We start from the raw sequence: 13309 nt of genomic DNA on the forward strand, positions 1-13309 counted from the left end.
AAAAATCGATAATTCACCCCCCCCCCCCCTCCCCTCTTGTACTTTCAATTGGTATCAGAGCAGGTCTCATACTTTTATCTTGTTGCTTAACAGCTAGTGAGAAAAGATCATGTCAAACCAAGTAACTATTGGAGCACTCTTTCAAGAAGGGACATCGCAAGTAAGACCACCATATTTTAATGGACAACACTTCTCCCACTAGAAAGTGCGCATGAAAATTTATACAAAGTCCTATGATGTCAAAGTATGGCGTGTTATCAAAAAGAAAAATTATCCACTGCTAACAGCAGCTCAACCACCCGCTGATCCTGAAGATATAGATGAATATATAGACAAGCAAATGGTTGTCTTTCAAGTTAATGCTAAGGCACGAAACCTACTTTATAATGCTATGAGAAAATTTCAAGTTGTGATACCGCCAAAACAATGTGGAACAAACTGGAAGTTACCTATGAAGGAACCAACAAAGTGAAAACAAATCGCATAAACCTGTTGGTTCATGATTATGAACTCTTTCAGATGAAAGAAGGTGAATCCATTGAGGAGATGTTTACAAGATTTAGCAAAATCATTGGTGATCTGAAAGCCTTTGGTAAACCTTACTCAAGTGGTGATCAAGTTCGAAAAATCCTGAGAAGCTTGCCTACTACATGCCAGACAAAAGTAGTTGTACTTGAATCTCAATATCTAGACAAACTTTCATATGATGAATTACGAGGAGATATTATAGCATTTGAGAAGACTCATCTCAAGAAAACACGTCAGGAAGAAAAGAAGAAAATGGTTGCTTTCAAAACTACTACTGAAGGACCTGAAAATGATATTGATGATCCAGAAGATCTTGAAGAAGAAATTGCCATGGTATCAAGAAATATGAATGGATTGATGAAAAGATACAGAAATACAAAAAAGGGAAGGATGTCATCTAGACGAACCAGGCAATACAATGAACAAGACAAGAATGACGGAAAGTGTTTTAAGTGTGGAAGATATGACCATGTTCAAGCTGAATGCCCAGACCTCAAAAGAAATATCTTCAGAGGGTTCAATAAAAATAAATCTTTCGGAAGATGGGGTGATGAAGATAGCTCAGAACATGAAGAAATAGCGAGTATGTGCTTCATGACCATTTTGGAAAATGATATGACCAAATATTCTGGTTGTTGAAGTGATGAAGATGCATCAGACAATGAATGTAAAGAAGACACTGAGAACTATTTCATGGCACGAGGTGAAGTAAGCGAGGTAAGACCTTATAACTGTGATAAATGTAATGAATTACGGGATATTCTTGACCTTACCCTAAAGGAGTCTCAAAAAATGTTGAATGAATTAAAGAGATTCAATAGGGAAAAGAAGGACAAGGAACTTAAACTTGAAGTCTGTGAAATGGAAAGAGATGTGCTTCAAGATAAGGTTCGGGAATTGCAAATGCAATTAAATGGCATGCACAAATTCACTGGTCACAGTTCTGTCAAGTCTAACCATGCGACGTACAAGCCAACTGGAAAAGGACCAGTCGGAACTGAGTCCACAAGTACTAACACAAGTGGTAGATTGAAAACTAAATCAACCTCTGTGTGTCATTACTGTAACAAAGTTGGACATAAATATTCCTTTTGTAGATTTCATAAGTCAAATGTTTCAGGATGGATTTGGAAACCCAAAAATAATTTTGATTCCAGTAGAACTAACTAACAAGGACCCAAGCAAGCTTGGGTACCTAAAAGAAGGTGATGATTCTATTTTGCAGGAACACCACAGAAAGAGTTGCAAAGAAAAATGGTATTTAGACAGTGTGTGTTCTAGTCACATGACAGGTGACAAAAATCTGTTCAAAGAAGTCAAAAATAAATGAAGAAAATGTCAAATTTGGTAATGATTCAAAAGGAAAGATAGTTGGTACTAGCACAATGCTATTCAGCAATAATTATGATATTACAGAAGTATATCTTATAGATGGACTCAACTTCAATCTCTTGAGTATAAGTCAGCCATGTGATTCGGGATACGAAGTAAAATTCAAGAAAACAGGATGTGCCATTTATGATGAGAAGGTAAAATAATTTTTTCAGGTAAAAGGTATGGAAATATTTTTATTCTTGATGGCATTAAAAATCTAGATAGTCATATTTGTTTAGCATCCATAGCTGATGATCCATGGCTTTGGCATAAAAAACTTGGTCATGCAAGCTTGCATCTAATTGAAAAACTTTTCAAGCATGATTTAGTTATTGGTCTTCCCAAACTCATTTTTTTTAGAAATCATCTATGTGATGCATGTCAGATTGGTAAACAAACTAGAAACTCTTTCAAAACCAATAATATTGTGTCCACTACTAAGCCTTTACAATTGCTTTATATGGACTTCTTTGGACCCACTAGAACTGCTAGCACTGGAGGTAAACGATATGCTTTTGTTATTGTTGATGACTACTCAAGTTTTACATTGGTGATTTTCTTATCTCATAAAGATGAAGCATTGAAAAACTTTGAGATTTTCTGCAAAAGAATTGAAAGAGAAAAAGGGTATCTTATCGCAACCATCCAAAGCGACCATGGAGGAGAATTTGAAAGGAGATCTTTTGAAGAATTCTGCAACGATCAGGGTTACACTCACAATTTTTCGGCCCCAAGATCACCCCAATGGAATGGAGTAGTTGAGCGCAAGAATCGAACTCTACAAGATATGGCCAGAAAAATAATTTTAGAACATTTATTGCCAAATTATTTTTGGGCAGAAGCAGTAAGTACAGCATGTCATATTCTCAACAAATGTTTCATAAGACCCATTTTGAAGAAGACTCCATATTAATTATGGAAAGGCAAAAGGCCTAATATAGGCTACTTTTATCCGTTCAGAAGTAAGTATTTCATCCACAACAATAGTAAGGATAACCTTGGAAAATTTAATCCAAGGAGTGATGAAAGTATTTTTCTCGGTTACTCCATTAATAGTAGATCCTTTAGAGTTTACAACAAACGCACTTTATCTGTAGAAGAATCAGTGCATATTATATTTGATGAAAATAACACTACGACCGAAAAAGGAATCATTGCATGTGATGAAGATATCAGTTAGGAAGTACCACAGGCAAACAAGTCACAAAAGTCGACTGATAATACAGTCATAATCACAGAATTGACTAGTGAAACTGTGAGCAACCCTACTGAACCACAAAAGGAGTCAACTACTTTTGTCATTGGAATGGGACCAAATGAATGGAGAAGCGAACTTGAGTACCCTCAAAAGTTTATCATAGGGAATCTAAGCGAATGAATGAAAACTAGAGGATTTCTCAAAAAGAAGGCAAACATTGCACTCATCTCTCAAGTAGAACCGAAGAAAGTTGATGAATCCCTAAAAGACTCCAGCTGGATACAAGCTATGCAGGACGAACTTGATCAATTCGATAAGAATCAAGTCTGGGAACTAGTACCTAAGCCATCAAATGCTACTGTAGTTGGAACAAAGTAGGTATTCAGAAACAAGATGAAGAAGGAAAGGTAGTAAGAAACAGAGCCAGACTAGTAGCTCAAGGCTACTCATAGCAGGAAGGAGACAACAATGATGAAATTTTTGCACTAGTAGTACGGTTAGAATCAATTCGTATACTACTTGTCTATGCATCTTTTAAAGGATTTAAATTATTCCAATGAATGTCAAAAGTACTTTTCTAAATGGTTTTATTGATGAGGAGGTATATGTAAAATAACCTCCTTGCTTTGAAAACACAGAATTTCCTTACCATGTGTATAAGTTAGCTAAAGCACTCTATGGACACAAACAAGCCCCTCGAGCTTGGTATGAAAGATTGAGTTCCTTTTTAACTGATCATGGGTTTATCAGAGGTAAGGTGGATACTACTTTATTTATTAAAAGATCCACTGAAGGTAATCTCATTATCCAAATTTATATAGATGATATTATATTTGGTAGTACTAATCTTCTTTTGTGCAAAGATTTCTCAAATCTCATACAGAGTGAGTTCGAAATGAGTATGATGGGAGAGCTAACATTCTTTCTTGGACTCCAAATTCATCAATCAGAAAGTGGGATTTTCATTTGCCAAGCCAAGTATAAGAAGGAATTGATTCAAAAGTTTGGAATGAGCAATGCCAAATCAATTGAAACTTCTATGAGTCCCTCTACAAGTTTAGACAAGGATGAACAGGGAAAATCAGCAGATAAAATAAAGTATCGTGGAATGATTGAATCTCTATTATATCCAACTACTAGTCGACCAGATATCATGTTCAGTATTTGTAAATGTGCCAGGTTTCAATCAGCTCCTAAGGAATCACACTTAACTGCAGTAAAGCAAATAATTCGCTATCTCATTGGAACCACCTCTTACGGACTTTGGTATCCACGCTCTAACAATTTTAAACTTGAGGAATTTTCAGACGTTGATCTTGCAGGTGACAAGGAAGGCAGAAAAAGCACAAGTGGCACTTGTCAATTACTGGGAAAGGCATTAATCTCCTGAAACAGTAAGAAACGGGGATCAGTAGCTCTTTCCACAACTGAAATAGAGTATATTGTAATTGGATAATTTTGTGCTCAATTACTCTGGATGTCACATCAATTGGGTGACTATGAATTATCTTTTAAACCTATTCAAATATTCTATGATAATTCTAGTACTATTTGTCTGTCTAAAAATCTTGTGCATCATTCTAGAGCTAAGATAGATATTAAGCATCATTTTATTAGAGACCATGTTCTTAAAGGTAACATAAAGTTATTGTTTGTAAGCTCCACTAATCAATTAGCAGATATTTTTATAAAACTCTTGCTTGAAAACAGATTTAGTGCGTTATGAGACTCTTTTGGAATTATTTTCATTAGTTCATAATCTTAGATTTATACTGTCTCTCAATCTGCATATTTCATTATGTGTGTAAGTGGTATTAATTATGTGTCTTTTACTTTTCCTTTTTTCACACCTTTTCGTGCCTTTTTAGAAATCAGTCAATCCTAGCGTCGAATCACTAACGCCTTCTCGTTTGTACTCAACCGCCAATTCTCATCCTTTTAAGCCCAAGTCTCATCAATATTCCTCAAATATTTTGTGTCTCCATTCCTCTTCTTAAAACCCTACTATGGCAAAAAAAAAAAAACTCCAAAAACCCTTATGCTTCAACCCGCAAAAGCACCCGTTCCAGAGCGAAACCCTTCTCTCAACCTCCTGAACCAATTAATCTATGATCGAACCACTCTGAGGATTTTGTCTCTTCTCAAGACCTCTCAGATGATGCGCGTAGTCTCAACGAAAAAATCCTAGGAAAACGACCCATGGAAGATCCCCCTGAAACCTTCACTCCCAAAAATCCCAAAATTAATCTCTCAATTTCTCTTGAGTCTGACCTAAATTTTTGGGACATACCCAACAGGGATGCCTTCATTGATTTCAAAGACAAGCCTGTCATCCATGGCAGAGTTGTTGATTTAAATGTCATGGATAGTCTCAACTACAAAGTCAAGGATCTCTTCGACTCCAAGGGTGAAAAAACTTTCTCTGCTTGCCTCATCCAAAGGTATATGAACCTCTTGTTAAAATATTCTATGCTAATCTTCGTTCTAGCAAACCTGACAAGTTAGAAACCTTAGTTCTTGGCAAACGCATCATGTTGGACTGTGGTATGTTTGACTCTATTTTTAAATGTAGTTGTTCTGGTTTCTCTATGCTTTTTAAGAATACCTGGCCTAAGGATTTTGAAATTTTTTTTGATCAAGCAAAAAGGTGTATAGCAGAGTCACCCTCTGATTCCCTTCCCAATCAACTAGGACTTAGTGATGTTTGTTTCGAAACTTATATCCTAGCATATATTGTGGTAACCACTCTTCTTCCAAGAACAAGATCACTCTCTACCTTCTCCCAACGTGATACCTTCCTAGTTTACTGCCTTCTTACTAAACACAAGGTCAAGTTGTCTTCTTGGGTCATCAATTTTATGATAGAGAGTGCCGATGAGCTTACAAGTCTTTCTTATGGTATAGTTATTACCCATCTGCTAGAAGCCAACAACATATCTCTTGTCGACTATCCCTATATTACTGCCACCAAGTCATACAACTCCAAGGGATTTTCTAGCATGGGATATGTTTCTGTAAAAGGAGATTAGGTAAAGAAACAAGAAGGTAAAGCCAAGAATATCCCCTCTGACTCAAAAGCAAAAATCATTGTGTCTCTTCCCAGTGCAGGTGATCCAGATCTCTTAGAAAAGCTAGCCTCCATCAACCAAAAATTGACTATCATCAAGGACTCTTTGACCTCTATGCAAAGCATAATTAAAGGTGTCCATAGAGTAACAATGAAGACAGGCTCTGACATGTCCAAGATCTGAGTGTAGATTCTCAAGACTTCAGAAAAAGCAGTGATGGCTTTTAAAGAGGTGCACGACAGAATTGATGGGATCTCTGTCACAGTGAATGCTAGTTTTGATCGCCTCAAAGAAGTTGTTTGCAATACCCTTACTTACTTTATGTGCCGTTGATGCATGGTTGTTTAAGATAATTTTTTTTCTTTGTTTTTTTTTAGACTGATGGTTCAGTCATGTGTTGTATTATTAGGAAAATTACTTCTGCTCTGCATGCTAAAGTAGGTTATAACTTAATGTTGATGCCACAGGGGGAGAAAAGTAAGCAGGCTTAGGGCCTGCGTTTCTATGTATTCCATGTTCTGTGTTTTGTATGTTTTCTTGCAGGTAAATCATACAGTATAAAATTGAGAGGGAGTCGACTACAACTACTGCACAACAGAATGTCCAGCTGAGGGAGTGTCGACTAGACACATCTAGAAAGACACATAGATTGAGAGAGGGTCAACTACAACACACTCAAAGTCAACTGATAAATAGGGAAGTACACTGAGGCTATTACATTTTTATTTTGTCATCATTAAAAGGGAAAAATTATTAGATCTAAGTTGACTTTAATGATGCAAAATAACGAATTACTCTTTATGTGTAGAAACAGTCCTTGAGCAATGGAAAAGAGGCATTGAAGAATCAAGACGAAAAGAAAAGAGTAGCAAAAATTCAAAGGCAAAATCAATCAAGGATTTGGTATGAGATCAAAGAGGATATTATAGGAAGGACCTCAATCAAAGAAAATCAAGGGCACGGAATTATGAACTGAAAATCCTTCTATATAAGGACGTCAATCGAAGCAGCAATCAAGGGATGTGATAACGGGAATATCCACTCAACAAAGAAGAAATAAATCGAGACCACAAGTCAAGGCAAATAAACAGAAGAAATATTCTATACTTGGAAAGAATCAATCTACGATTCCTCTCTGAAATCAACTCCCTTGGGTTTGCAATCTCTCAAGATTCACAAGACATGAATGCCTCACGAAGTATAAATACCCACTGCACCAGCCTTGAAGAGATATACTTTGAACGAACCACTATCACTCTTTTTGTTGTACTCCAAACAAGCATTGTAGTTCACTTTAGATCTGCTGTGTAATTAGTGAGAGAAGAAAAAGAGAAAAACTCTGGTGAGACATTGTATCAAGAAGCGAGAAGTGACATAGTGACTAAGTTGTTGGTGTAAAGTTACATCAACTCTCTTGTAATCGAGAAACTTTAAATACTAAAAGAGAACATCCTTGCAACCCAAGGGGACTGGATGTAGGATTCACATTGAATCTAAACCAGCATAAAAATCCTGGTGTCTTTAATTCCTGCATTTTATTTCTGTTTTACTTATATTTTATTCTTACCTCCGGTCGACTAATTAGTAAACTAGTCAACTACTTAGGGTACATAAAGAAAATTCGACAATTCACCCCCTTGTACTTTCACTTTCGTCGTCAAATATTTTTCCATATTTATTGGCGATTGCTAAAATATACTACGGTCAAAATCTTGTTAGCAATAGAATTTGGAAATATTCGTGATGTTATTTCCACACACTATCATAAAGTCTTGTCTAATTTCAAGTTGGTTTTGACAGAGTCAAATGAATTAAAAGCTGGTAAAAGGGGGAGCAACAGACACGTACGTACTTATATTTGACAAATTCTTCGCGTTAAAATATTGTTTGGAAGAAATGGAAAATAAACTGCAGAATTAATTGCCAGAAAAGAATGTCTATGAAGTATAAGATTCAATTTTTACGATCATTTCCTTTCACTTCTCTTAGTCGAGCCGCCCCGCTGTAAAAGAGTTATGTTTACTGATACAACAAGGATTTTTTACATTATCAGTTTACGTAATTTAACATGTGACAACAAATTTATTTTTATTTTTATTATTATACTCCTTCTGTTTCAATTTAGATGAAATAGTTTGACTCGACACGGGGTTTAAGAAAAAAAAGAATACTTTTGAAACTTGTGGTCTTAAAAGCTTAAGGGGTAAAAGTTTTGTGGGGCCATGACATTTTTATGGTTATAAAAGCTTCTTATTAAGGGTAAAATGGGTAAAATGAAGAAATTAAAGTTGAATTATTTCCAAATTTAGAAATGTGTCATTTATTTTAGAACAGACTAAAAAGAAAATTAAAGTATCTCATCTAATTTGAAACGGAGGGAGTGTTAATTAATGTTTAATTTTATATGTTATTATTTTATAAGTAATGTGATTGTGTAAATATTTTTTACACCATCAAAAATGTTGTCTAACATAGAGTTTTGTTCTTCTGGTTTCTGTCCTTTGGATTATCGCTTGCAAAAGACAGATGATAATAAAGGATAATACTTCAGTCCTTACTAGAACTCTACACAAATTCAGGAAAGTACAATAATTCTAAAGGAAGTTAATTATGAAAAATGAGCGTAAACATATAAGAAGGAATATCAAAGCAAGCTTTGCGAGTGACTGTGGATATAAACCAAAGGTAAAATCTTAAAATAGTCAATTGTAAACTAGACTTTGCCAACATTTCTCAAACCTCTGGCCTTTGCTTTTTCGAGAACTTATGGGAAGGAGCAACTTTGCAACGATAAAGAACAATTGTAAAGAATGATTAGCAATAAGATTGATTCTTCAAGAAAAAAAATAGAGATCAAAAGTCAAATTTAGCATGTTAGTGATTTCACATAAATCATCAGGCATTTTATCCTAAAACAAAGAAGAAAGGAAACGAGAAAACATATGGTCACTTTAGATTGAACTGTCAAATACAATAAGAGATTAAAATAAAAATAAGGCTTGAATTATCAGGGCCTAACCGGGTTCGAACCGGTGGCCTCTTGATCTGCAGTCAAATGCTCTACCACTGAGCTATGGACCCTGGTTGGTGCTAAAATATACAGAATATTTATTAATACTTTACTCATCATACTTTGATGAATAACAGCAGCAGAAATGTTTTGGGACACCACATCAAGCTAGTATTATCTTAAGATTTAAGTTATATGTACTAATCGTATAAAACAAATATCAGTATCGGTAAAACCTTTGATAGGAAATCATTTATCTTTTTATCGGTCATCAATTGATAGTTATTATAAAAGTTTATTTGTAATTATTTTATAAGTCATATGATAATATATATAAATATATTTTACGAGATCAATGCATTTAGCTTAAAGCCTTTTTACCTTATGCCCTTGTACATAGGGGTATTCGTTTGTATTTAGACATTTCGGTTCGACATTTTCGGTAGATTTCTTAAAATGCTATACCAATACCGTACCTAATTAGATTCGATATGGTTCGGCCTTACTCCGTTTGGTTTCGGTTTATTCGGTACGTTAACTTCGTTTTGTTCAGCTTGAAGATTAACTAGTGCGTAGAGTCAGACTATAATATTCTTAATTAAAGTAGTCACAAATACAAAAATAAAAACGTTCTAAGTTTTCCTAACCTTTAGCAAAATCTTTGTCCAAAGTTAGCAGGTATTACCCATAGAGAGGAAAAAAAGTACATAAAAGAATAAACTTGATCATTAAAAATGTCTTGTTAGTTGCTTAGAGATAATTGTTGACATTAGGAAATACAACAAGGACTAATCCAACAGATACAACATTAATACACGAGTAAGAAAGACCCTAAAATCATAGAAATATTATATTAACATGTTTGGCATCGCGGAGAATAAGAGTCAAAATATGTAGCCTAATTTGTTCCTCTATTTTTCTAAAAGGGTACAAGGGCTACTGCCAGCCTGAATATGAATACCAAAGGAAAGTATTATGTAATTTAGTACTGAGAGAGTCATTGTAACGACCCGACTTATCGTTATAAGAATTAACATCCCGTTCAGTGACTTAAGATATCGAGCAGCTTCATAATATGTATTATGACCCGCGAGTGTGGTCGAGTTTGATTTTCGGAAGATTCGAAATTTAATTAAAAGAACAATTCTCATTTTTGAATATTAAATGAAAAGAGTTGACCGAAGATTTGACTTATGTGTAAACGACCTCGGATTTAAATTCTGATGATTCTAATAGCTCCGTATGGTAATTTTGGACTTACGAGCGTGTCCGAAAAATTATTTGGAAGTCCGTAGTGGAATTAGGCTTGAAATGGCAAAAATAGGAAGTTTAAGTTGGAAGTTTGGCCGGGGAATTGACTTTTTGATATCGGGGTCGGAATTCAGTTCTGAAAATTTTTATAGGTCCGTTATGGTATTTATGACTTGTGTGCAAAATTTGAGGTTAATCGGACTTGATTTGATAGGTTTCGGCATCGAATGTAGAAGTTGAAATTTCTTAGTTTCATTAAGCTTGAATTGGCGTATGATTCGTGGTTTTAGCGGTGTTTGATGTGATTTGAGGTTTTGACTAAGTCCGTAATATATTTTGAGACTTGTTGGTATGTTCGGACGGGGTCCCGAGTGGCTCATGTGAGTTTCAGGGTGGTTTCGGACCATTTCTAGGCCATTTTTATGTCACGCCCCAATTTTTTCTCCGTTTGGGTATCGTGATGGCACCTAGTCTTAGGGATTAGGTAAGCCTAACAATAATTAAAACAATATTATTTAAATAGAATCTCTTAAAACTCCCAAAACCAGTAGTACAAGTCATAAGCTCTACAAAGTGTTTGCTAGAAAACTTCTAAATACAACTGTCTAGAAATAAGAATAAACAGTGCAAAATAAAAACTTGAAGGTGACTCCAAAGCCTGCGAACGCAGCAATAGGTTTACCTCGAGTCTCCACAGTAACAGTCCACACAGCTAGCTAACGAACAAGTACCTGGATCTGCACAAAAATGTACAAAAGTGTAGAATGAGCACACCATAGCGGTGCCCAGTAAGTATCAAGACTAACCTCGGTGGAGTAGTAACGAGGAACAGTCAAGATACCCACTGGTCTAATAAACTGAACTGGAATAAGTATATGAACAACAGAAGTATGATATCTACATAAAAACTATGCAATATGGCTCACAATACAGGAATGGCAATAAGGAAGGAAATAACAAGTATCAACGGAATATCATGAAAATGACACAGACAAAGTGAATGGAACACAACCTAAATCTGAAATCACAAATACAACAAGGACAAGTAATAACTCAGCGACTACAACCGCTTTTACATCAGGTTTTAGTCAACAACTCTACGAGGTACCGAATCTCGGACAAATCACAACTCACGGGTCTCAATACCTGAACCCTAACACTTGGCATCTTGTGCCCTCATAACGCCTCATAACCGCACCGACGATTCACGTGCCAATAGAGTCATTCTCACATAGAAGGCAAGTAAACAAGGGTGAGCATTTATGCTCAACAATGTCAAGAAAACCTCTTATCCGATAAGAGTGCTTAACTACGTGTATGCCTGTGCAAGTGTACTACCATAGTCCATATCAGCAAATAAGCATAAAGAAAAACAACGGACAACACGTAGAATATTTTCTCACAGCTTTCACAAGATAAAGCTCACACAGGTACGTATACCCCTACACAAATATCAACAACAAGAATGCCCCCAGACCACAAATCATCACATTTCAATCTCTCACACAGCCCACCTTGTCTCGCCACGTGTGCAGTAATAAAGTAAGTGCTCGCCTTGTCTTGCCATACGTGCATAACAATATTCCCATCTTATCTCGCCACATGTCCAATCCATATATATATATATATATATACCTTGTCACGCCGCATGTGCAAATATCCAAAGTAACAATAGCACGGTAGAAATCTCGTGCAACCCCATAACAACAACCGCACGGCAGAATCCTCGTGCATCATAATAATAATAACAACCGCACGGCAGAAACTTCGTGCTTTACCACAACAAGTACAACAGAAGCAATGACAATAATATGAAGTACGACAAGTAAATAAACTCAAGAACTTTAAATCACAAAGAAACAGTAGAACCAATTCACAAGGAATAACCATAGTAAAGAATGCTAGGCGTAAAGAGAACAACCCAACAAGGAAAAACTAATATGTAGCAACGATCCCACAATATACATTTCAACAACAGGGAAGCTAACACGGGTCAAATAATCCCAAATAAAATAAGTCGACTAAGATATATGATATCTAAAATTCTTTTAAGGTTGAGAAAATTACGAAGGATATTCAACAATTCAGTTATGGATAAGCAGAGAAAAAACAATCATAACCTCAATTAAGACTGAACAATTATAGGATGAGATAATAAAAATTCCAAATAGAGATAAGCAGTTATGAAACGATAGCATGACAATAGAGCAGGTAAAATCTTCAGTTAAGTCAAATAAGAGTCAAATAGGCAATAAAAGTGAATCATGAAGACATTAATTCTAATTAAAGTATGTAGAGGTGAAACTAGTAAATAGGAAGTTAAATCATATCAAGAACAACTTCATACTCGGTGAATATAAGGACCTAAGAATCCTAAAAGGCCAACTTTTTACAAATAAGTCTGAGCACGCACTCGTCACCTCACGTACATGGACTACAATCAACATAGAAGACTCAAATCCGAAGGGAAAAATCCCCCACACGAGGTTAGGCAAGATACTTACCTCGAATCAAGCTCAATCAATCGGTCACAATGCCTTTCCCACGAATATCCGGCTCCGAATGGCCCAAATCTAGCCAAACAGAATTGCATATCATGAATACAACCATAATAGACTCATCTAATCAATGAAATCAATATTTTAACAAAAATTATGAAATTCGCCCTAAAAGGTCGACCCGGGCCCACATCTCGGAATCGGGTAAAAATTACAAAATATGAACACCCATTCACTCACGAGTTCACTCGTACCAAAATTATCCAAATCCGATGTCTAAATCCCAATCAAAACTCAGAAATCTTAGTTGAAGAACTTCTTCCCATTTTTCCTAAAGTTTCAATCCAAACTCGAAATTTAATGAAGAAAACAACTATAGATT

The 13309-nt window shown here is 35.6% G+C and overlaps 1 protein-coding gene and 1 non-coding gene across 2 annotated transcripts; one reads left to right on the forward strand and one right to left on the reverse strand.

Moving 5' to 3' along the window:
• Positions 1-426: 426 nt before the first annotated feature.
• Positions 427-1858, forward strand: LOC142164023 (uncharacterized). Its single transcript, XM_075221186.1, has 3 exons — positions 427-1043; positions 1170-1537; positions 1626-1858. Exons 1-3 carry the CDS (start codon positions 427-429, stop codon positions 1856-1858), a joined length of 1218 nt encoding a protein of 405 aa, XP_075077287.1.
• A 7319-nt stretch (positions 1859-9177) lies between these two features.
• On the reverse strand, positions 9178-9249 carry TRNAC-GCA (transfer RNA cysteine (anticodon GCA)). The gene has a single exon. It is a non-coding gene; the product is annotated as a tRNA-Cys (tRNA).
• Positions 9250-13309: the final 4060 nt, after the last annotated feature.

The sequence above is a fragment of the Nicotiana tabacum genome, chromosome 9 (genome assembly GCF_000715075.1).
Source record: "Nicotiana tabacum cultivar K326 chromosome 9, ASM71507v2, whole genome shotgun sequence".
NCBI classification, from domain to species: Eukaryota; Viridiplantae; Streptophyta; class Magnoliopsida; order Solanales; family Solanaceae; genus Nicotiana; species Nicotiana tabacum.